Source organism: Pseudomassariella vexata, assembly GCF_002105095.1.
Source record: "Pseudomassariella vexata strain CBS 129021 chromosome Unknown BCR38scaffold_9, whole genome shotgun sequence".
NCBI classification, from domain to species: domain Eukaryota; kingdom Fungi; phylum Ascomycota; class Sordariomycetes; order Amphisphaeriales; family Pseudomassariaceae; genus Pseudomassariella; species Pseudomassariella vexata.
The window spans coordinates 1,247,611-1,267,873 of NW_024467964.1; the positions used below are offsets into that span (position 1 = coordinate 1,247,611).

Consider the following 20,263-nt stretch of genomic DNA (forward strand, 5'->3'; position numbering starts at 1 on the left):
AGCCCCGACACCACCGACCCCTCCTATCTTAATCCGTTCTTGGCCAGCCCGTTCGTGTCCGAGCCCCTTATCGTTGTTCACTGCCGTCATTTACAGCGGCTGTGAACAACAATGTCTGCCCACTCGTGAAATGATCACGCATGTATGGTGTATATAGTCTGTAAAAAAAATCCTCCATAGGTCCGGATGGTTGTTACCTTTGAAGATATGCACAGATCCGAACCCAAACCTCCTCAATTCACCTATGATCACCAGACATTCAACTCCGTCGCTCATGCGGACGCCTGTCTAGAAGCAAAACATAACAACATGACAAACACTTGCGCAAGGTCTCTTGGGACCGATAGCTGGGCTCTTTTGACGATGGTATAGTGGTGCTCAACCCGTACCAACCATGGCTTATAGGCCCCAAGTGACGTCATTTGGTTATGTGATACCAGGACCCAAGCGACGCGACCTCGCCGTTTCGTTCTCGTGTTATTCAACCTGAGAATCACCAAAGCTTCATCTGACTCCGGCTCGCAAGCTACGACCCCTTTCCCTCTCTCCTTCACGGCCTGAAGTGCCAGTGACACGCATCCAGTCCTCCCACTCCTTCGAGATCTCCATGAGCACCGAGCCCATGACGTTGGCACTCGCCATCAAGCCATGGCCTTCGCCCTCAAGTACTCGAACCTCACACCGACGCATCGTCTTACCCAGCCACTTAACGTTCTCCACTGGGACGCGCGTATCTCTACTTCCATGGTGTATCACGACGGGGCGCGTGATGTCGACATAGCGGAAACCGATAGTATGCCGGCGTTCCAGGCACACGAGGAGATCAACCGCAGGATTGGCGCCTGTTGTGGCCAAATCCCATATGGCATGCGTAAGTCGTAGATCATACGTCGTCTGGCGCTCTTTGTCGGTGATGGCGTCCGCAGCAGCATCAAGTACTGCGTTCTGGGGCGAGTTGAACTTGCCCGGGCTGACGGGCCGGATCTGGTCCATGTTCTCCGTCGCAATGGGCGAAGAATGCTTGCCGTCGCCGTGGTCAAGTGGATCGTGCGGTTGAGCCATGTTTTCTTTGTCCACGCCAGGCGCCGTATCACGACGATTCTGTCCAGCAGTCGTGGCGGTGGACTTTCTCTTTCCTCGGCGAGCATCCTTCGACTTTGGCAGCGAGCTGGTTATGGAGCTGCTTGTCGCAGACATGAAGGAACTGTTAGCAGCCTTGAGAAATGTGGTCGGAAGAGCCCGCAGAATCCGCTGTGACGTGGGAATAGCATTCGTGGGCGGCATCGCCTGCGACGTGCCAAAGACGTTCATTTGGGATGGGGGGATCCAAGGAGCCAGCAGGTGTATGCGACCGCGAATGTGCTGCGGCATACGTAGTGCTGTAGCGAGAGCATAAATAGCGCCCGCCGAGTGAGCTAGAATGGAGAACTTGGTGATCTTCAGGGACTGGCAGATGGCGTAGACATCATCTGCAGAGTATTCAGCAATCGGCCTACGGAATGCGCAAAGGAGAGAACCGTACCTGGCCAACTAAGAGGGGTGGCAGTCCCATCCGTGTAAGATTCGCTGTCACCAACACCAGGTCGATCAGGGGTAATCAGACGAAGCTTCAGTGTCAATGCGAGTTCATCATAGAATCCCATGATATACCTTGTCAAACCCATTCCTACGCAGCAGAAGACAGCCGAGCCTTCGGGATCACCCACTTCAGAGAAAGAGATAACTCGACCGGTCTGAGGATGTCGAATCTTTTGCGACAACCTAGGTGAGCACAAGTAGGACGCAACCGCATCGTCGATCGAGTCAGCGCTTGGCGGTCGTTCGTAGCTGACATGTGGTTCGGGCGATGTCGCCCGGGAATCGTCAGGTCCTGGGCTTTTGGCCCCCTGAGATAATCGTTTTAACCTAGAATTGCTGCGTTTTGTCTTGAGCATCTCAGCCGTGTCGGGCGTCAACCGCCCTGGTTTCTTTTTGTCGTTATTTTGTGCGCTGCTTCTTCTCCTCCCTAAGTATATGGATGGGAACGGGGCACCATCTTCCACATCGCTGGCTGCCGTTGTTTCGTCCACCGCACTGCCGTCAGGCGTGTGCCGGTAGGTGGACGCGCTGGTATTTGGATGATTGGGCATATCAATCTGCAGTATCTCTTCCCTTCGAGTCCTAGTGTCTGCTTCCGAACCTGTGCGAACTTGTTGTCGTTGCTGCGGGGTAGAGTCGTCTCGTGATCTGTGGTGCTCCTCGTTTTCCGGAATGCTGTCGTTGAAGCCGGCTTCGCTATCCCGCTTCGATCGGGTGGACCGGTGAGATGACCTCTTCGCGTTTGGACCAGTTTTGCGCAGGGACGAGTCGCGCATGGGAATGGATCTCTGGATATTGTTCAGATCGAACGACGGGCTGCGGTCTGGCAATTTTTCCTTCAACGGGAACTCGAAATTCATTGGCTCCTCGCTGATGGGAGTCTCGGCAAGGAACGGATCGGGTCTGGAGGCTGAAGATGATGTATTGCCAGCATGCGCACTGCCTCCGATGGAGCCAACACTCGTCCTCTTGCGCTCTGCTTCAGTACAGCGCAGCCGCTCCTTGGAGCTCATGTACATAAGTCCCTTGTGATTGCGGCCCGACTTCCTACCCCAGCTGTCGTGTGATTGTTGCCCTCGTAGCTCGTGTGTGGGCGGCATGCCACGTTCAACTGAAAGATTCCCAATACTCCGCGTATCATCATGCGACGAGGTTGCCGAACCTCTGGACGACGGTCGCGAAGAACGCAGGAGTGATCTGAGACCCCCCGAGCTCGAAGCGTCACGCTGGGGCGACTTGGGGGACTTGGGGGCGGTCAATGGCGAAAAGCCCGATGGAGGTTTCGCAGTTCGGATGGTAGGGGGGCTCGCAGCCAATTCGTCAAGGGATAGCCCTTGGTGCAGGTCTCTGAGCGAGGATGAGAAGGCGCCGTAGTCGACACCGAAGCTTCCGCGACCAGGCGACGCGGGCACCGAGAGGCTGGGCTGTTCGAAGAGAAGCGACGCTGGCTTGGAGATGTCAGACAGGCTGGTGATCAGAGATGAGATGATTTCGGGAGAGGCCGGCTGTAGTTGCACGCGACGGTGGCTATCGTGTCCGCGTATATCGACCTGCAGGGACGGATCCTGGGCGGTCTTTCGCCGCGATTGATGTCGGGATTGCCGGGGGATAGGGGGGACGACTGGTATGGCGCTCGACGTGGAGCTCGATGCGGCGTAATCCATGGCGGCGGCAGCAGCAGCAGCAGCAGCAAGCGATGCAAGGAGGGAGGCCAAACACTGTGTGTGTGTGCTCGTCTGTCGTAGATTTTTGCCTAATTGCGCCGACAAGAACTAGTCCTGCGTGTCTGAGGGTCTCTGCCGCCTACCCACTGCCACCTGCAGCCGGCAAAGAACAAGCAAATGCGGTGTGGTTTACAAGGTAGTGGATTGGATTATTGGCGCCCTGCCGGTTCCTGGCCACGGTTTGGGATTTGGCTGTATCATGGGACCGAGCTCTATCGCTCAATTGGGCACAAGTCGGAAGGATTTGATGTCGATCTGACAGGGCGGCGCAGGTGGATAAATTGCGCGTTGCAGTTTGGGCAGAAGCGGCAGACAATGAGAAACATGACAAGATGCAAAGTCTGGCACTGGGCGGCTGTCTAAAACCGTGGCGTGCAGGTCAGATGGTTTCAGTTCGCGTCGAGGGGAAAAAGAGAATTCAAACCATGAATTAGTACGTTGCCGGTCCTTATTCATACGTGTGACACTTCAACTCTAAGTCCAAGCGATTCACGGCGCGCAGCGGGGCGTTGGATCTTCTTATTAGGTTGATGAAGTTCGGTGCGACGCTTAGTCTTTCGATGCGCCCCTGAGGTTTTGAGATAGCGAGCCATCACCATATCAGGACAGCAATGCAGCCGAACCTCAGAGATAGAAAGAGATCGGAAGAATTGTGGGTGCCTGCGCGTATTTTCTCTTTCAGCAGAGAGCGCCTTGAGCGCCAGCTTGACTCGTCACGCATTGAATCATCTATCACAATCCCTTGTATTCCCTTTTGCTTCGTTAAGAGGAGTCCTCCCGATTGGGGAATCCGAGGTCTGTGAGCCTTGCCTAATTCCCAATCATTGGCTGACGGGCTTGCTTGCCCCTGAACAACACCCAGGCAAGTCTTGCTGCAAGTGGTACCTGAAGAGTGGACACTCGACACCCCAGAAGTACTATAGGACAGATGCACGCAGTGGGGGCTCGTGGGGCTTGAAGGCTCTTTCGTGCATCATAACAGTCGGGTCCTTGGTTTCGGTATCAATTAGACTCATTCTATTCCGCAATGAAATGAACACCTGCAGCATGATTGATTGATTGGGGTTTGCCGACCGTCAGCTTAGTTAGAGCAATGTCAACTTGATGCGAAAGGCAACGGCCTTAAGACAGTCGCGACTTCCCGGGTCGCTCATAAGCCTGATTCGTGTACTTTACATTGCGCTGCACAACGTTCCATGATTCCCTCCGCGGGGTCGAATACGCATGAAGGGGATTGCTGCCAAATGACCAATCGTCTACCCATGTATGCACCTATCAATCGGGAGCCTTAACAGTCCTAAGGTTTCTAATGAAGAAGTTGTTATGATTGAGGCATATGCATACTGACAACATGTAAGTTCCTGCGATTCTTGCATGATCAGTATTGGTTGTGCGACCGACACAAGACCGGTGATGTCACAAGGAAAGTCACATGGACCTGCGACGCAGCCATCTCCCGTCAGATGAACGCAACCACAATGCACGGCAGCTACGATTCGATGAAGGTTGTTCGCAGAAGAACAGCTTCGCTTAGAGTTCCAAGATATGCTCTCATTCGGGCATCACACGAGGTCCTTGGAACGATGATTATCGAACCATAAAACAAAGCTGTGACGGCGGGTTTTGTCGGCTGGTCGGAAATGATCGAACAAGATCCTACCATCACATGGCAATCTGGACGGCCCCATAATCCTCGGATCTAGATGTCAAACTCAGCATTGACAACGGCAATTGTGAGCAGTCAAGGCGCTTGGAGCTTTTGAGGCGTCCCCTCGTTCATAAAGCTCGAGCTGGAGCCTAACCCAAACAAAGGGCTTTTGGTTTGGTCTGGCAATCTGAGGTCAAGTCACTGGTATCAGAGCCTCGGGGGAGAAGAATTTACAATGGATACGTTCAGGTCGTCGTTGTTCAATGACCACCAGGGCGACAAGACGAGCAAGCATGCCGAACTTGGACCGAGCTCCGGCTATCACCCGGAGGGACGTTAGGCTAACGCCATGATTAGTAATCAGTCGGCAATTTTGCTACAATTATTGATGGCCAACGAGACCAGCGTCAACAACCGTTTCTTCAATACGCCTTGAATCGTTAACTCTGTGTTGACTGGTAATTGCCGCCAAACTGCCTGGCTCAAACCTAGCAGCATCAAGAGAGGAAAGTTCAAGGATCGCTCTGAGCTAGTCAGCGGCCGCAATGGTCAGCCGCAAGCTTGAGTCAGAACATGACAATGAAAAGGGTTCCCCCCGGGATTTCAAGTGCCAAGCGCGCGCCCGGAAAATCCCCCGCCCACCGCATCATTTTGTTATTCGCCAAGGCGGATTGGAAGGACGGGACGATCGTTGGACCCCGGCCAAGTTCACAGCCCTACGTCATACCACCAAACACCAAACTCAGGAAACCAAGGTACTTGAAATTCAAGGCAGAAATTGGACGATATGAGCTTCAAGTGATATGCAACCCTTATTCCATGTCCCCCGAGATAAACTTCTCGCGTCGTATTGGAGTCTTGACTATTCCATTCGCGCCTGATTCGCGACTAATGGGGTTTTCAAGCTTCAGGACCGTTGCGAAACCCCATCACGTACCTGAATCATCCCCGCAAGCCACCCGCAACTCTTAATCCTGACAAGACAACATGGACGTGCTTCTATCTCTGCCGATCCTCTCATACTTCGCAGCACCAGCACTGACGTCCTGGTCAACGTCTCTCAACCTGCTCTTCTTTTACATGACATGGACTACACTGGTCCTTACGTATTCACCGCTCAAGATCGAGCTCGTCGGGACACTCGCAGTCCGCCTCACACTGTGGCTTACACCCTCCTTCCTCTTCTTGTTATTTGATATTGGCGTACCGAGTCTATCCGAGTCAATCAAGTTTCATGGATCGTCGTCTCTACCGCGGCGTGATGCCGCGTCGCTGCTTAAGAAGCTTGCCCTCGCGGTCATCAACCTACTGCTCTTCACCGTCGTTCAGGCCGGCTTGTCGATCAGCGCAACGGTATTGCTAAAGGATCCAGTATTCAAAACATCCACGGCGTTGCCCCTGCCCTGGCAAATTATCAAGCAAATCGGATTGCTCTACACATCGCGCGAAATTTTCACATACTATATCCACCGCAACATTCTGCACTCGCGCGGTGCACTGGCTAATCTTCATGGGAAGTTCGCTCATGCGCATCGCGGGGCGCCGTACTCACTAATGCTCTACGCCGACCACCCACTACCGTTGATGCTTCACCGACTATTGCCCGTCTACATTCCGTCGCTCCTGATCCGCCCGCACTTACTCACATACATTATGTTCACCGTCTTGACGACCATTGAAGAAATGTTGTCCATGTCGGGATACAGTGTTGTGCCAGGGATAATCATGGGAGGCATCACACGACGAACGGCCACGCATTATGCCAGCGGCGGTCGCGGAAACTTTGGTACGTGGGGATTGTTGGACTGGGTCAATGGTACAAGTGTGGGGAAGGATGTGATGGAGGATTTCCACGAGGAGGCAGATAAGCACCAAATGAAGCATCGAGGTCACAAGGCAGCGAATGATACAGGCAACTTCGTTCAAGACAGCATTAACGGATGGAAGAAAGGGAAGAGGAGCAGCAGGAGAAAGAACTAGGGCTATGATGGTGTTGGGTCTTGTACTAGCGTGGGAGTTAGGGATGGTCATTTTTGGTCTGTTTGATTTTGACTGCTTAATAACCCCCTCGCTTTTGATTCCGGGAGTTCTTGGTCGTTAACAGAGTACCTGAGAGGTTGCTCGGATCTATGAACTGGGTAGCATGATGATGTACTGCGATTTGGGATTGCCACAATGCCAAACCACCTTGCAAACGGTTCAATAAAACCTAATATTGAATATCGTCGGATGAAAATACACTAGCTGCAGAATTTGGTGACTTGATTCAGCATGTCAACACATTGCATTGCGATATTAGATCCAACACCTACGAACCAATAATGATCAACGAGGGGGAGAGAAAGTGAACACCCAACAGAATCTAGACAAACTGCAAACCCCTGAATAACACAATTGCTATCTCATTTAGTATTGTAATATCTCGAATGGTATAAGTGTGGATAGAGCTTTATGGATAGCTGTGGGACTTCCCACATCCAAATCCACAGCACATCCAGGGACTATATCTGTTCCGAGTAGAACAGTCAAAGTAGAAACATGGTATTTTTCAAGAGCCACACACTCTTCAAAAGACCTTTTCTGGTCTTGACTCTTTTTTAATTGCTCAATATTAATTTCACCTACAGAAAAGGCCTCATCAGTACTCCTTTTTCGTCAGTTTATCATGTCACCAGCTACCAACACGATCCACAAAGTCATGAAATTCTCTATAAATACGCAGACATGGGCTAGCATCCGGTCGGAAGTGAGGGATGAAAATGAGCTGACCTATGCCCAACCGATGGCCGCGGTTAAGCATAATGAGGAAACTCATTTACAGAAGACGCCATCATGAGAGAGGCCCAGATTGATGATAGCTGGTTCAACATCGTTGCGAAGGATGTACAAGGTGATGATTTTCGGGAGACGCTGTCCGATACCGAGCAGAGTTATACGTTTGTTCAGAGTATTGGTAAAGGATGGTTTAATATATTATTATTAAATACGCCGTAGGCTCGAAGCCCCCGGTACCTCTACAAGTGCTCCCGTATGTCAAACCGTGCCCTAATGGCTGGACTAAATACATACGCTGCTACGTAGGTTCGCTCTATTAGCGACTGCGTTACGTCCACCACAATACTATGTTAGTTCTCACCCTACTAACAAAGTCCCCCTGAGAAGATCAATATTATCCGGGCCTAAACGCTATCCGGCCAGTCCTGAGTAGCCACCTTGTGATAGTCCCGCTGACTACTGGTTTCCCCGTCGCCGTTGCCAGGTCTCTACGTGTATTCAGCGGCCATGGTGCGATAGTGGCCCGTAGGTGCTCTCTCGATTCTTCCAGCAGGCCGCAAAAGAGGATTACGTGCTCTGCCGTCTCGGGGGCCTCTCCACAGCGGCATAACGGCGAGTACACACCGAAGGCTCCTATCTTAAATAAGAAAGCTGATAGTCCTATTTTTCCGGTCCTGATCTGGCATAGGGTAGACGCCTCCGGTCGGTTTAGGCCTGAGTACTTGCCCTGTTTCGGCATTCGCATCGAGGGGCCCTCCTGCTCCTCGGCGATAGCGCGTCGCTGGCGGTCGTGTTGTGCTGCCCCGGAGAGCCATCTCTTCTCCCAGTGGTCTAGGAGGGCGGCCGGGACTTCTTTCGCCTTGCCTATAGACTATTTAAATATGAGCATGTTTCTTCAATCCGCATTCGAGTTTTTCGCAGCCCATCGAGTCGCAATCGTGTAGAACAAGCTCCCATCATAAATACGACAAACATCTTCCTTCATCATTCTACCATCCTCCGGCTAAAGCATCAAATAAGTCGGATTCCCTAATGAGTCAGTCACCCCCAAACATGTCCACGTCTCGTCAAATCTGTGAACTTACACTCAAAAATGTTACCGAACCAACCAATAGGATCCATAATGAGCCGCTGCCCCTTACGTAGCTGCCAGATATCCTGCAAAGTAACGTAATCACGGCCTTCAGCGTAGTTGGAGAAAATATACTCGAACTTCTGCGTTATGAATCTGCCCTCGGTATCGTAGGTTCCAGGGGTCGGCAGAAGTTGCAGTGGGTGACCAGAAGGGCTGCGAAGGACAAAATAATCACAAACCAAGGCGATGGAAGCCTATGAAGGTGTTCTGCGGCCAGATGGCTATGTCTTTGTCGAGGTCGAAGAGTTTGCAGTGTTTCTGGAGAACCTATTGGAAGGCCAGCGCTGGGTCGTTGGACAACTTGGCAGCAGGTTCAATGCGACCTCGTTGCGTATCTTCGCGACTGAGCAGGAAGGGGATTGGCATAGGCACAGTCTTATGACGGTGGTCCGTAGCCCATTTCTCTCGGTAGTTCCCTAAGGCTTTGCATAAGTTACTGCGACATTGGCACGCGCAGTGCCTGATCTTTGGTTAGCTTGTCGGCCTGGTGTTACTGACTACAAAATGAACACACCGGCGTCAGGAAGTCTCTCGTCGTCCCCAGGCTGAATGAATGGCTTCCGTTCAACAGTCACTGGAACTTCGTCAATGGAGGTGACCACCAGAATGATGCTGTCGACCTGCGCATGTCGAGAGCCTGTCTCATTCTGGCGGTACGAGTCTGGTTTATTAGCAGAAGGAGCCATCGTGGCGAGAGTTTATATGGTCGAATATGTTGTTATGTTTATCATACGAACGAACGTCAAGGCAGATCAACAACATTGGTAATTGCTCTGTTCTGAATGGGCTGTGGGTATTTCATGCGACAGAGGCACGCCATTTAATCGTTCGTGTCGAAATAATGACGACCTTGTCGATGTCAAAAGGGACCTGTGCAGCAAACAGATTCTTCGGCGGAGTAAAACATTCCTAGTCTTCAGTACGCATACAAAACATAAATTCGAACCGTAGTCTTCACAGGCCACACGTGTGGTACCTGGAGCTAGGATTAAGTATTACAGGAACGGTTTGAGACCGTCGCGGCCGAACCGGATGAAACAACCGTCTTTCATACATGTCGGGTTTGCTATGCAAAATGACCGCGCTCAGCAAATGGGTGATGGTCATGATCGGTGGTGCAGGTGTTTTGAATGAGAGCTCCTCCTGAGCAATTTGGTGCCAGCTCATCATATCAGTCTACTCAGATAATACAGCCTGTGGCGCTTGTGCATGACAAAAGTGTGGTTGGTAAATACGCGCGTATGGCTACAAGGTGAGTTACACTCCAAACACGCAACTCTTCTTCACTACCAGAGCAAAGCTCCAGAGAGCAACGAAAAGATAAGACAGCCTCTCAGACGTCCACCACCACCCACCCCGGCCTCGCGCCACAAGGGCTAACGGAGCGATCGGGGTTGAGATCATCACCAGTCTCTATACAGCCGACACGCGAAGGCAACGGCCGCCCTCCTTGCGGAGAGAGCGAGACTCGGCCCACCAAAGATGAAGCCGTGCAAATAATTTTCACTCTAGGGCGGCGAGGATTTTCGTTCATCAACGAGGGTAGGTTCTGCAGCTAAATTGGAAAATTTAGAGCGGGATTTTCTCCTAAAGAAAAGACTTGAAGGTATGTTAGCATGGCTGCTCGAAAGGTACGAAGATATGGGGGGCTCACTTCTCTGAAGTAAAATCGCATGAAGAAGAAAGTTTCTGAGATGGGAACCTGCGACCTGTATTTATGTGTTATGGGCGGTGTGGCTGATTCTTTTCTGCCGGCGGAAAATAGGCGGTAACGCGATAAGCTGGTCAGCCTCCGAGTCATCGGATTTGCAGTAAAAGCGGAGCTCAATGTCGGAAAAATCCTGCAAGTTTTTTACAATCCAATTCTTCCACAAACACAACCAATGACTTTATCCTCGTGTGGCGCGAAGTATGAAGGGCTGGGAAAGTGCATTCCTTGTGAATGAGGTTACCACCGTGAGTTCAGCTAAGATAGAGGATCCTTTAGGCCTCGAGTAGCCACCGTTATCACAATTTTCGCTAGTAGGGAAGACACATTGAACTTCAGCAGTGGCAATCAGGGTCTATCCCATTGGTGTCAGTGGACAATTCGTAATAATGGGTTGCCCCAGTTCAAAGGTTGAACATTGTATGCAAGCTAAAAACGTGTAAGATTCATAAAAACAGAGATCCACCGGCCGTTGAATGCCGTAAATATGAAAACCTGGTATCTATAGAGCCATGCCCACCAAACCGGAAATGTTGAGTACATCTTAAAAAGGCCGTAAAAGCTCATTGCGCCATCATCCCACCTAGATTTCCAGGAACCGACTCGCTCGTCACGAGGTTCTATTCCCCCAGTTCAAGCCCAACGTTGAAGTATCCATCAGGTCCCCAAAGTCGACTCCGGTGTTGAGATATGTCTTGATATCGGACATGCCCTCGCTCTCCAGCACACCCATGAGCTCGGTCTGCTGTGCTTGGCTAAGGCTGCCTTTTCTCTCTGGAGGTAGTCCAGCAAATGGGGAGTCACCTACGCCCATCACGCCGAGACCGTTTCCGTTCGCTGAGTCTCCCCAGACGTTGCCACCCGAGCCGCCAAAGGCATAAGGCGAAATGAAAGGCTGTGGCGGGCTGAACCAGTCGGTCACCGTGGTAGATGGAGGTAGTGGCCGCTGACTCTGGGTCTGATGGTGTTGAGGAAGAGGCGGAATGGTGAAGGTGGGAGGCGGAGGTCGTTGTGGTTGTTGAGGCATGGAGTTTGGCATTGCGACGGGAGAAGCCTGTGTCAGGTTAGGAGTCGACAGGTTCGAGCCAGATAGGAGAGGAGTCGACATGGACAAAGGGGTCGCGCCAGCGCCGGGAGGAATGGACTCTGGCGGAGTAGGGAGGTGATTTAGAGGAGTCGGAATGGGAGGAGATATGGTTGACTCGGTTGCCGGTGGAGTGGTTTCCTCGAGCAGAAGATTTTCAGTAGACTGAGTAAAGTCAGGGGGGAAATAGCTAAAGCGCCGGCTAGTGGGTTCCGTGGATGCCGGATTCAAGAATATGGAGTTGGAGCGGAAAGTGGGCTGGGATGGAAAGGAGTTGTCGAAGTTGACCGGTTCCGGGGCAGTGTCGAACACGTATCCAAATTGAGGCGGATTGAAGGCCGAGGCATTTGGTTTGGACATGGTCGTTGTGCTCGAGACATCAGATGCGGAGGGGGAGTTCGGGTCAGCTTGTGAAGGAGGTGTATCGAAGGTACTTGTGCTCGAGAGCATGGGTGTGTCTCTCGCTTCGTAACTCTGGAGACAAGCCTTGGCAAACGTGGAGTAAAGCTGGGAAGCCGCAGCAGTTCCTGGCCATCGCTCGGTGCACTGATCGAGTATATCGAGCGAAACGTTGATGAGCTCCTGAACTTCCTCACGCGCATGCGCCGCACGAATATCTGGATACGATGAGACGCTCCACAGAATAGTGTTCACCGCCATGTACAGAGTCAAAAGAAACACCCAGGTGATATCGACGGCGGCCGCCATCATCTGCTTGCTGGATATGCCGATGACGAAGGCAGCGGAGTCGAAACATTTTATGGCCGATTTCACCGATGGTCGAGGCACTTGAGGCGACGGTCGATGAAGGCTTACGACCATTGTATGATATCTGCCCGTGAACCTGCAACATGGTTAGAGAATGCGGGATGAGAGGTGCAATAAACATACCAAGGCTTGCACCATGCCGGGTTCTCCGGCGACGTGTTCCGCCACTCTTCCATTCTGGCTTCCATCATGGCAAACCACGGATTCCGATCGTCCATGGGTTCTGGCTGTTTCTTTTCGTATAAAACCCGGCGGATCTCAGCTTGGCATAGCCTCATCTTGCAGAAGTGAATGGCGACCAGCTTCTTCTCGTCTGGCGGGCCCGGTGCTATACCGTTTTCGGAAATATTATCGTCACTTGCGGTATCAAAGAACTTGACGTCCACCGTATCGTCGGTTTTCGCGAACCCATTTGGTCGTCCCATACTATAAGCTAACCCGAACTCCATCGAGGCCACGATCCAGCTCAGCCGCCTTCGCATATCTAATGTCAAGGCATCACCTGCGCCCATGGAGATGGTCTTTTCGTCTGACAGCCCTAGCTGCTGGCATATTCTCGTTGCTAAACCGATGATGTAGTACACAGCAGTCCGCGTTGGCGTCAGCAAGGAGTACTGGCCAATCAATACAAGACACTGGAGTGTCTTCAGATCCTTCGACCGAACAACATCTTCAAAGTACTGCATCGCCGCCAGATAGAAACTGTCTGCCAGGCCTGCATACATGGCATCTAATTTCTGCATACTGATTGCCATGACAATACGTATCACGAAATTGCAATACGGGTCCTGGCCTCCGCCGTATACCTCCTCCAATGCTGCAGCGAGCTTCCTTGTATGTAGCGTTGGTGTGAACACTTGAGCTAGTGGAGTGTCAGGGATTTTCTCCAATCAAAAGGGATGCTGTTTGCGTGTGCGCTACGTACCACGTTGATGGAAGACCTCCATCAGTTTATCGGCCATATCACGGCTCGGCAGGTTTTCCGCCGGCACGGCACTGATCATGGGATAACTCTTCTTTCTTGAAGACAGTGGTAGTATGAAGGATACCGACCTCCGACCATGATTACTAAGGCCGCCGCCGTCGGTCATAGCCTGCCGTCTCACGCGAACCTCTGGTATCAACTCGGATATGTGCTTCGAGTCAGTATATCGCTTCGCTTCCTCCATGAGGATTCGCGTCATGGAAATGCCACTGGATGGTCCGAGATAGCGCGGGGTCTCATCGGACTCATTAAGGCGCACCAGTCCTCCCGGTCTGATAATGTCTTCATTGTTCTTGGGGAAGTCCTCTTCTTCAGTGTAATGGCCCAACTCGGCTTCAAGTGCTCGCACACGTTCCTGGAGCTTGACGACATAGTTCCGGCTAATCTTTGTGCCCTTGGTGGTATCGAAGTATTCACAGGTTGAGCCGGATCGTTCACAGGGCAGGCAACGCGGCAGGGTCGGGTCGCATCGAGTTTTCCTCTGAGTTCCTAGTCAGATAATTGCCCTCCGAAGTTCTAGCGCAGCGGCAACCCAGGTACAATCATCCCCAAAGCAAGAAAGGTCAGACCGACTCACCTGGCGACAACGGCAGCAAGCCGTAAGGGTATGCGCAATGCGTTGTGATACGTCGCTCTCGCTATGCTCGTTTCCTCGGGGCACCTTGAGGGTGTGTCTCGGAACCTGAAAGCCTTGCGGGAGACGAGCATGGTGGATTTTCCCGAAGCCCTCAACGTGGCGGAATACATCTGAAGCATCCATCTGCAGAACCAGTTGGTTTCGAGTGTTGACGTTGCGGCTACCAGCCTTGGGAGGTCTCGTCTCACCCACCGATGCGTGGGGAGCTCTCGTTTCGTCGAGCGCACCGCTGGTGGGGTCTTTACTAAATCGCGATCGCCAATCACAGGATCCGGTCACAGGGGAACAGGGAGTGAAGTCGTCGGGTTAAGAGCTTATCTGCGTCGTGATTATCATGATTTCCAAAGGACGAACAACGTCGGGAAGCTCGCATGAATCTAAAGTAGGGTGGTGAAGGTGGCATGAGGCTCCTGAGTCAATGCTGGGGACAGTGCGGCAAAGCTCGGCGGGATGAAGCAGCAATTCCAGCACGGGACCTCAGAACCGATTGGTTCATTCTGACGCCTCTGAACTTTTGATGGTCTGACAGACACCCTGTTTCTTACTCATTATCCCCCTGCTTAACAAACCCCTCCTTACTGGATGTAGATGTACGGCCAACTCCAGGCACCCACTGCATGAACAACTTGCTCAGTGAGCCTCCTATGGCATTGTGGTGCAGCCCATCCAGATGTCTTGGCATCAAGCATTTGCATGTGGGCTGTGACTGCTGAAACCCAATTGTTTATCTGAAATCCCCATGAGCCCTCATGAATTGCATTTTTCAGCTGACAATGCCAAGCCGGTACCAGTAGAAATTGCACCCAAGCCAAGACTGGCGAAAACAGTCGATATTCCTCACCACACAACGACATATGTAAGTCCACATATGTGGACACGTGTGTTCTTATCCTCAGTTGCAGAGAGCTGACTAAGGTACATCCTAGTGTTTTTCTCATCCTTCGATTGCTGTGTTTTGTTACGTTGACGCTTCCTGTATCGTGGCTCTTTTGGGTTAGGTGCAGTTTCTAGCTTGATGCCCAGGTTCGAAGCTCCACGCGGCGCGTGACCTGAAAGCCGAAGTGGGTAATCCAATATGGGACGATAGGGACGATAAAGACGATGCACCGCGGTGGCGTCCTTGACAAACAGCTCTTTGCTCGCATGTTTCCAGGTGATGCAAGTTATTGCAGTCAAGCATCATCTCTTCAACACGCAAACATTTCCCTTTGCGGTGTATAGTCAACGTATCGTAGTGTCCACGTCCAACAATGTCCAGGGTGATAATCTCGCCTGCTTACCCAAGCATTCGGGTTGCGCAACTGGAGGATTCCACGCATGGTTGATCTCATCGTCTTCTGAAAGGTGATGTCGGCCCCATGCACCAAAGCTAGGCAACTAGAATATTGGGAGGCATCGTGAGAGCTAGGGTCAGCCTGTCACAACGATTGGCAGGGGCTTTTCCCTGAGGCTGGACATGCAATTGTTTTATTATCTGGGGAAGAACCAAAGCGGTTACTGAGGAGTTGGAAGAGCGACCTTAGAAGGAGAATCAACTACTTGCATCCTTTAATATGAGATAATTATGTTATTCTTTCCATCTAATGCCAGTTACTTTTGCATCACCTGAAACGAGTATTGGAAGAAGCGAAGACTCTACTTACTGAATGTCCAGTCACTACGGAGGTACATCGTCGAATCACGCGGACCGGGAACCGAAAGTCAATGCCTCAAAAGCGGATTCCGGTATTGGACCCATACAGAAAGTAAGGTTGACTTCTACCCCACCTTTTGCCGTACTTTGCAGGTCAACCGCGCCGCTTTCAGCGTCCCCCAGCTAACAGCACACCCAGTCGAGTCGCATCGCATTAGACTCTGATTCTCGTGAACCGTGCAATCCGTCACTGTCTGGTATCCCTGAAGTCTCGATACCAACGTCGTATGCGTTTCTCTGCGATCAAGATTACTCGAATTGGGCGTACGCTGCGGAGGCAGTGATCGGGTATTTCGCAGAGGTTAGGCATATTTTGCTGGCGCTTTTCTGCAAAGGGAAACTCCGTATTCCCTGCAAGATCTGACTTCGAGTCTCTAGCCTCAAACCATCCTCACAGAGACCAGCGTCAACAACTAGTGAGGCCATTAGCTTCCGTCGCGTCTTCGTCCGGACCGCTTTGGGATCATCTACGGTGGTCAGGCCCAGATTAGACGACGGCGAGACAACGCCGAGAGACGGGCGTCATGCCTCGCTCAAGCTTTTCGGACAATCCGCTGCTTCGCGTGTCACGCCCAGTATCTGCCTGCTCGAGATGTACGTCGACGGAAGTTGTGCCTTAGACCCGTGCTGGTATTCGCTAATTACCCTTATAAATCAGGTCGGGCGGCCAAAGTAAAGGTATTTACATCATATTATGGACACTTGGGACATCATCACTAACCGTCACCAAGTGCGATGGCAAATTGCCGGCATGTACTGCCTGTGAGAAGGCCGGCCGCGAGAACGAGTGCTCAAGCGCAAATGATCAGTTTGCGCGGGGCAAAGAACGCAGGTATGAAGTCGGAATCTTCTCTTGATGTAGAAGGTCTCGTTTACATCTATCACCAGCTATGTCGCCGCCTTGGAGCTTCGCATCGAGAAACTCGAACGACGTCTTGCATACGCGAGGTCCAGGAAGGCCTCCGTTGCCCAACATGAATCCGACGTTGCTCCGACCCAGGAGCCGGATCGCAAAGACTCGTTAGCAACCATCAGAGCGGCTATTCATCGCAAAGCCGCTCAAAAACGCGAGAACTCCGATGTCAACTCCCTCATGTCGGACTTTGGCTTTCTGTATGCCGACTGCGTTCTTCTGGTTTGTTCAGGTTTGACTAACTTCCCTTGCAGATCCATAAATGCGACAACAAGAGATTTTGAGCCATCTATGAACTGCATGACTTTTGCACGTCTCGTTCTAGCAGCTGCCTCAAATGACCCTCTCCCAGACGTCCGAAACTGGGCATTGCCCCCAAGGCATAGTGCGCTGTCTATTGTGCAATTCTATATGACCAACATCTACTCGCTTTATCCGTCCTTTTCTGAAACTACCCTTTATGCCGCCTTGGACCAATTATACATGCAGCAAGATCGTGGAATGAAGGACGCAGATTACTGGCTGGCGTACATGGTTCTCGCAATTGGCTCGACCGCCCAGAGCCAGAGTAGCCAGGACGTGAACTACACCAACGGTCTTGACTTTGTAGCCAAGGCTTTTGAACACGCGGACAGGGCACTGATGCCGGGATACGTGACTCAGATACAGTCACTAATTCTCCTGACGCAATACTCGATGCTTGACCCAGCCCATTTTGACAGCTGGCACTTGATAGGGTTCACTTGCAGGGCAGTCATCGATCTTGGATTCCATCAAGATCCGCCACGAGAGCAAATAACCGACAAGGCCGTACTGGACATGCGGCGGAAAACATTCTATTGCGCGTATTCCCTTGACAGGTCGGTTGTGTCATATCCTGTCTGGGACTCATCATCTAACAAGGCGCAGGTCTATCAGCATGATTCAAACGCGTGCATTCTCCTTCACAGACGCAGCAGCGAATGTGGCTTGGCCGAGACCGTCATCTTTCAGCTGTCGAGCTTCCATTACGGGACAGCTTCTCTCCGGGTCTGAGCCTGCTTTTTTGCTCTTCCAGCTGCGACGTGCCCAGTCTCACTGGTATCAGATACTGTACCAGTCCGAACCAACGCCGCTACCCGATGCGGCTTCCTTCATCTGGCAGATGTGCCAGGACCTACGAGAATGGGTGGAGACTTTGCCTACCAGCTTGCCCGTGGGTATGAGGGAGCTGTTCGACCTCGAAGTTCATTACAGCTCCGTTTACGTTCTTGCACCGCCGGAACGGGCGCCGCAAACGTCTGCTTTCAGCCGGGTGCTCATTTTTGAGCATGCTATTGCTTACCTCGACCGCGCATACGATATTGCCCACAGCGGTGTGAACTCCGCCTTCTACACGTACCATGATGCCCTTCGCGTCTTCTTCATGGCGAACCAGTTCGTCGCGGTGCTGCACGACACGGAGGATCTGCTTTTAGCGGATGTCGCCGTCGCACCACCACCGACTGATCCGGGAAAGCCGCACGCCCCACCCTTGCCGGCGCGTCCAGGTGGTCCATCGGTAGATAACTTGGACAGGAGTTTGGGATGCCTTGAGAGGACCACGCAGACGTTGACGAAATATGGTGAACGGTGGCGTGACTCGGAAGCGCTGAAACAGACTTTCGAGAGAATCGCCGGGGAGGTGATCGATAGACTGAGGGTGAGACAGCAGATCCGTCAACGGGCTTCACCCCCCCAGTCCGTTTCGCCGCCTTTGCCAAGGGAGATGAGGTGGGTTGATGTTGACGTGCAGTCAATGATGCGGGGAAATCGAGGAATATAGGATGACCAACAGGATTCTAGTGCCATCAGGCGCCTAAGCGTTTCTCACGGCCTCTTGTTCGGGACGGCATGCTAATTTACTTGACTATATTTCCGTGATGACCTAGGCTTTCATATCTGGTATCATCTTACGTCATCTGGCATTTATGTTACATGGTAGCAACAACAAAGTGGTGGAAATCTGGTAATCGAACATACGACACACTTCTCAGGCAGTATGTCCAGTGTCGAAGGAGTACGAATGAATATTAGTCAGATGTGTTGTTGATTACCATAGTAGCTCATAGTATTCTGTCAGCCCTAGCTATGATGGAAATGTTGAAACCACTCGAGCTGTTGTTAGTGCTGAATAACCAACCCATGCGATTACTTAAGTAGTAGTTCAAAAATGCAGGTCGGCCAGCAGCCGAAACTGGAAACATGGAGATCGATAATTTTGTTTATGCAGACACAGTATTTTATCTTTGGGTCGCCCTGCAAGCCGACCTCGTGCATCTTATGGGCCGGCTTTTGCGTCAGAGTGAAGCCCCCACGGAGCTCACTGACCAGCAGAAGTTTGAGGTCTACAATGACCCGAAACTGGTCCGTCATAGACAAGAGACAACCAGCAGCACAGCAGAGATCAAGCGTCACAAATACCTTACTTGTACGGCTGCCAAGAGAACCCTGCTGGGCGAGCGGTACGAAAAATAGCAGAGAATGATCGAAAACTTGCGAAAGAGGCTAACGACTAGCCGTCTTGAGACGGCGACCATGGAATAGGGACGAACTCCAACATTTACGCTTGTGGCTTGTGGGGGCGCTTGCTGTGCTGTGCAAGCGTCGCGAGAAACCATGTTTTGGTCAGGCGAAAAGCGGCCGTCAGGAGACAGTCCCCAAGCCTTCCCGAAATGCCGTCGATTCTCTGTCCAGTCCTTTAGAGGCCGAAAGCGAAACTACTGCCGCGGAGACCGCAACACAAACCACGCAGGCAGGCTCGAATATTACCTTATATATTTGTCCCTCCTGTAGGATATATCGGACTTATTGCAAGCCATAACAAAGCATAGGATTAGATGTGTCTCTTGGCTGCTTACAGCAGAGCAAGTTAAGAAACTATACATCAGCCGTTGAGCATGGAAGAGCACGGAAGAGCTAGAAAAGGGCTAGTACGGTCCGACAGGATGGATAGAGACCATGAGTTCAGAGAGAACCAACGGAAAAGGGGTTCGCCTCGAGATAGCTTGGTGAGGAATGTATCTACTTAGCATCTCATGAAGAAACAGCGCCTTTCGATTGTGCTTTTGACGATTGCTCGGCCATCCATGGAGGGTCGGAACATGTTGCACACCATACAGCTCGCAGCCATATAGATCATTCGACGTAGGTATCGAACACTGTTATACAATGTCTTGGCTAGTTTTTATTTCCACAATTATTTTCTCTCTTCTATCCAGAGCTATTCCATTACCGAGAGTCCCTCACAGTGGCTGCTGCTGCGTTGATGTATGTGGAGAACATGAGAAAAGCATCCTTCCTGATGCTGAACTTTGATTGTCGAACGTTCAATGTATAGCTTATATATATAGGTTTCGACGTTGTTTGTATCGTGCGGATATCATCCGTTCTAGGAATGGATTTAACCTCAGAGCCCATCAGTGAGTTTCGAGAGGGTGACATCAGATGAGTTGAACAATCTAATTAACGCAAATTGGGAAATTGAGACAGACTCTAGTAAGCGTATCAAATAGAATGATAGAAAGCCCGTCTCTTGGCTAGGAATACTACATTCGATAGATCAGTACGTGCTGAGACGATTTGTGAATAGAGAAG

At 51.5% G+C, this 20,263-nt stretch overlaps 5 protein-coding genes across 5 annotated transcripts; 2 read left to right on the forward strand and 3 right to left on the reverse strand.

Annotated features, from left to right (window-relative positions):
* Positions 1-504: 504 nt before the first annotated feature.
* BCR38DRAFT_486673 (uncharacterized protein) lies at positions 505-3,242 on the reverse strand (the record flags this gene model as incomplete). Its single annotated transcript, XM_040864061.1, has 2 exons — positions 505-1,469; positions 1,523-3,242. The coding sequence occupies 2 exons, from the start codon at positions 3,240-3,242 to the stop codon at positions 505-507; spliced, it is 2,685 nt and encodes an 894-aa protein (XP_040714254.1).
* Positions 3,243-5,937: 2,695 nt separating this feature from the next.
* BCR38DRAFT_346993 (uncharacterized protein) lies at positions 5,938-6,930 on the forward strand (the record flags this gene model as incomplete). The annotated part of the gene is made up of 1 exon (XM_040856298.1): positions 5,938-6,930. One exon carries the CDS (start codon positions 5,938-5,940, stop codon positions 6,928-6,930), a length of 993 nt encoding a protein of 330 aa, XP_040714255.1.
* A 2,197-nt stretch (positions 6,931-9,127) lies between these two features.
* Positions 9,128-9,701, reverse strand: BCR38DRAFT_517945 (uncharacterized protein; the record flags this gene model as incomplete). The annotated part of the gene is made up of 2 exons (XM_040865126.1): positions 9,375-9,701; positions 9,128-9,276 (listed from the first exon to the last, which is right to left on the reverse strand). Exons 1-2 carry the CDS (start codon positions 9,544-9,546, stop codon positions 9,128-9,130), a joined length of 321 nt encoding a protein of 106 aa, XP_040714256.1. The 5' UTR covers positions 9,547-9,701.
* Positions 9,702-10,696: 995 nt separating this feature from the next.
* On the reverse strand, positions 10,697-14,559 carry BCR38DRAFT_525414 (fungal-specific transcription factor domain-containing protein). Its single transcript, XM_040865322.1, has 4 exons — positions 13,983-14,559; positions 13,346-13,886; positions 12,544-13,282; positions 10,697-12,496 (listed from the first exon to the last, which is right to left on the reverse strand). Exons 1-4 carry the CDS (start codon positions 14,163-14,165, stop codon positions 11,179-11,181), a joined length of 2,781 nt encoding a protein of 926 aa, XP_040714257.1. The 5' UTR covers positions 14,166-14,559; the 3' UTR covers positions 10,697-11,178.
* A 1,247-nt stretch (positions 14,560-15,806) lies between these two features.
* Positions 15,807-18,871, forward strand: BCR38DRAFT_372249 (fungal-specific transcription factor domain-containing protein). The gene is made up of 6 exons (XM_040857296.1): positions 15,807-16,329; positions 16,394-16,413; positions 16,467-16,567; positions 16,624-16,848; positions 16,903-17,508; positions 17,558-18,871. Exons 1-6 carry the CDS (start codon positions 16,260-16,262, stop codon positions 18,450-18,452), a joined length of 1,917 nt encoding a protein of 638 aa, XP_040714258.1. The 5' UTR covers positions 15,807-16,259; the 3' UTR covers positions 18,453-18,871.
* Positions 18,872-20,263: the final 1,392 nt, after the last annotated feature.

Coding starts and splice junctions, on each gene's coding strand:
- BCR38DRAFT_372249 (XM_040857296.1), top strand. CDS start 16,260: ATGCCTCGCTCAAGCTTTTCGGACAATCCGCTGCTTCGCGTGTCACGC. Junction 16,568..16,623: donor GCGCGGGGCAAAGAACGCAG/GTATGAAGTCGG, acceptor ATCTATCACCAG/CTATGTCGCCGCCTTGGAGC. Junction 16,849..16,902: donor ATGTCGGACTTTGGCTTTCT/GTATGCCGACTG, acceptor CTTCCCTTGCAG/ATCCATAAATGCGACAACAA.
- BCR38DRAFT_525414 (XM_040865322.1), bottom strand. CDS start 14,165: ATGGATGCTTCAGATGTATTCCGCCACGTTGAGGGCTTCGGGAAAATC. Junction 13,887..13,982: donor CTTGCTGCCGTTGTCGCCAG/GTGAGTCGGTCT, acceptor CTAGGAACTCAG/AGGAAAACTCGATGCGACCC. Junction 13,283..13,345: donor GGAGGTCTTCCATCAACGTG/GTACGTAGCGCA, acceptor ACACTCCACTAG/CTCAAGTGTTCACACCAACG.